Here is a 2,206-nt window from a genome sequence, read left to right on the forward strand (position 1 = left end):
AATAAATATATTATGAAAATTTACATTTCAACATTACTATTTTAAGGACATGCTCATAAATTTACTTAATATAAGCATAGTGGCTAAGGCACTTGACTGCTAACCAGAAGGCTGGCGGTTCAAACCCACCAGCCACTCCTCAGAAGGAAGATGGGGCAATCTACTTCCGCAGTGATACTGCCTTGGAAACCCAAGGAGGGGTCGCTATGAGTCAGGGCCGACTCAACGGCACATAACAACAACAACACAACAACATAATAGTTTATAGTTAAAAATGTTGTTAGTTGCTATTGAGTGGATTCCTACTCAGTGACAAATATGAAATGCATACAATGTTTGAATAAATCTGCATATTTGGCTTTGCCTGTGGATGCCAAGAGAGAGGGAGGAAGAGGTGTCTTCTATTCCTCTTCAATCTTGGGTGCATGTGCTATTTCCTCATGTTTTGAAGCACATTTTCTCTACTCCCAAACACTATTCTTTCTCATTTATGCCGAAGCCTTCTGTAAGAGGAGACTATTTTATGGTTTAAGTCTCAAGGAAAAGAGAATTGTCAAGTCCATATGATTCTGATGTTGAATGCCTGCCCAAAATTCAATCACTTGATTTTCTACCACCTTCCTAAGAATGATTCCTTACACCCCTCCACCTCTATCTACCACCCATTATCAAGCGTGCTCTTCCTTTTTTGGAAATAAAACAAAACTTTGTTACATACCAGTTGCTGTTGAGTTGACTCCAACTCATGGTAATCCTGTGTGTCAGAGTAGAACTATGTTCTGTAGGGTTTACTATAGCTGAGTTTTTGGAAGTAGAAAGCTAGCCTTTTCTTCTGAAGCACCTCTGGATGGACTTGAACTTTTAGCTTTTTGGTTAGCAGCTGAACCCTTTAACCATTTGTACCACCCAGAGCTATGAGTCAGGTATGACTCGACGGCACATAACAACAACAACAACAACAACCACCCAGAGACTTAAAACTTTATTACATTATGTAATACGTACAAACTATATTTTCAAATTGATTATTCTTTATAACCTTGTCTTCATTGTTCAGTTAATACATTTTCTCTCTGAGAAAACTGGTGGGTACCTTAGATTGTTACAGAAATATAGAAGTATACCCTCTTTTCATTTAACAACTTTTCACTCAGTTGCTATCTTCAGGGTTAACATAAGGTTTATCACTAAGTGATAAATGCATTAAATTCTATATAAGACCTCATTTATAAAAAGAGCACCACTAATTTTAAAAAGTTGTCCAGAGAAAAGAGATAACCAGAAACATGGTGGGCCAGCTCAAGCAGCTACAAGACACCGTGGACTCACTTGCAGATCAGTGTTGTGATGCCATTGGAGTGCTGTGGCAGTGTGTTCCTCCTGCCTCTTTTCATAATATTGAGACAACAATTAACAAAGATCAGCCAGCTAATCCTACGGAGGAATATGCCCAGTTTGTCACAGCACTGATTGCACTGACAGCAAAAGACATAGATGTTTTGATAGATTTCTTATCCAGTGAAGAATCTACAGCTGCTCTACAGGCTGCTAGCTTGTGTAAGACAGAAGAAAACCATGAAGCCGGTACATGTCTGGAGGATGTTGTTTATTGACAGGATATGTATGCTTCTGGAAAAGACACAAAGTGCACTTGTTGGTATTGCATGATCTCTGCTGAAGACAAGTGGTACCCACAGCAATCTCTCCCAGACTCATAGTGCCCCTGTATCCCATGTGTTTGAGAAAAGAACTATTTCAGTGCAACTAAAACTTCTGTATCAGATTTAGATATAAGCCTTACCAACGGTTATAAAAACATTAAGCACAGTGATGGGTGTGACCTTTTTAGCTGTTTTTAGTAGACTGTTTTCACTCTTGAGAAGTAAGCTTGTAAAATGGTGATTGAATCAGCTTTCAGCCATCATATATCATTATTAGCTAAATGAAGTTATTGGGGCAGATATCACATTCATTGTACTGATATAATTAAACAGATCCATTATAAAAAAGATAACCATTTAATAATTTTAAAGAATGGGTTAGCAATATTATGTCTCATGCTTCAGTTATTGTTGTTAGTTGCCCTTGAGTTGGTGCCGACTCATAGCAACTCTATGTACAACAGAAAATAACGCTGCCTTGTCCTGGATCATCCTCATAATCATTGCAATGCTTGAGCCCATTGTTACAGCCACTGTGTCAGTCC

General features: G+C 38.3%; 1 protein-coding gene across 1 annotated transcript; it reads left to right on the forward strand.

The window, feature by feature from the left end:
- The first annotated feature begins 1,286 nt into the window (after nt 1-1,286).
- LOC103202569 (mediator of RNA polymerase II transcription subunit 21-like) lies at nt 1,287-1,613 on the forward strand. Its single transcript, XM_042781862.1, has one exon. It carries the CDS (start codon nt 1,287-1,289, stop codon nt 1,611-1,613), a length of 327 nt encoding a protein of 108 aa, XP_042637796.1.
- The last annotated feature ends 593 nt before the right edge of the window (nt 1,614-2,206 follow it).

This window comes from Orycteropus afer, unplaced genomic scaffold (genome assembly GCF_000298275.1).
Source record: "Orycteropus afer afer isolate SDZICR_OR568_19922 unplaced genomic scaffold, OryAfe1.0 scaffold00185, whole genome shotgun sequence".
Lineage (NCBI taxonomy): Eukaryota > Metazoa > Chordata > Mammalia > Tubulidentata > Orycteropodidae > Orycteropus > Orycteropus afer.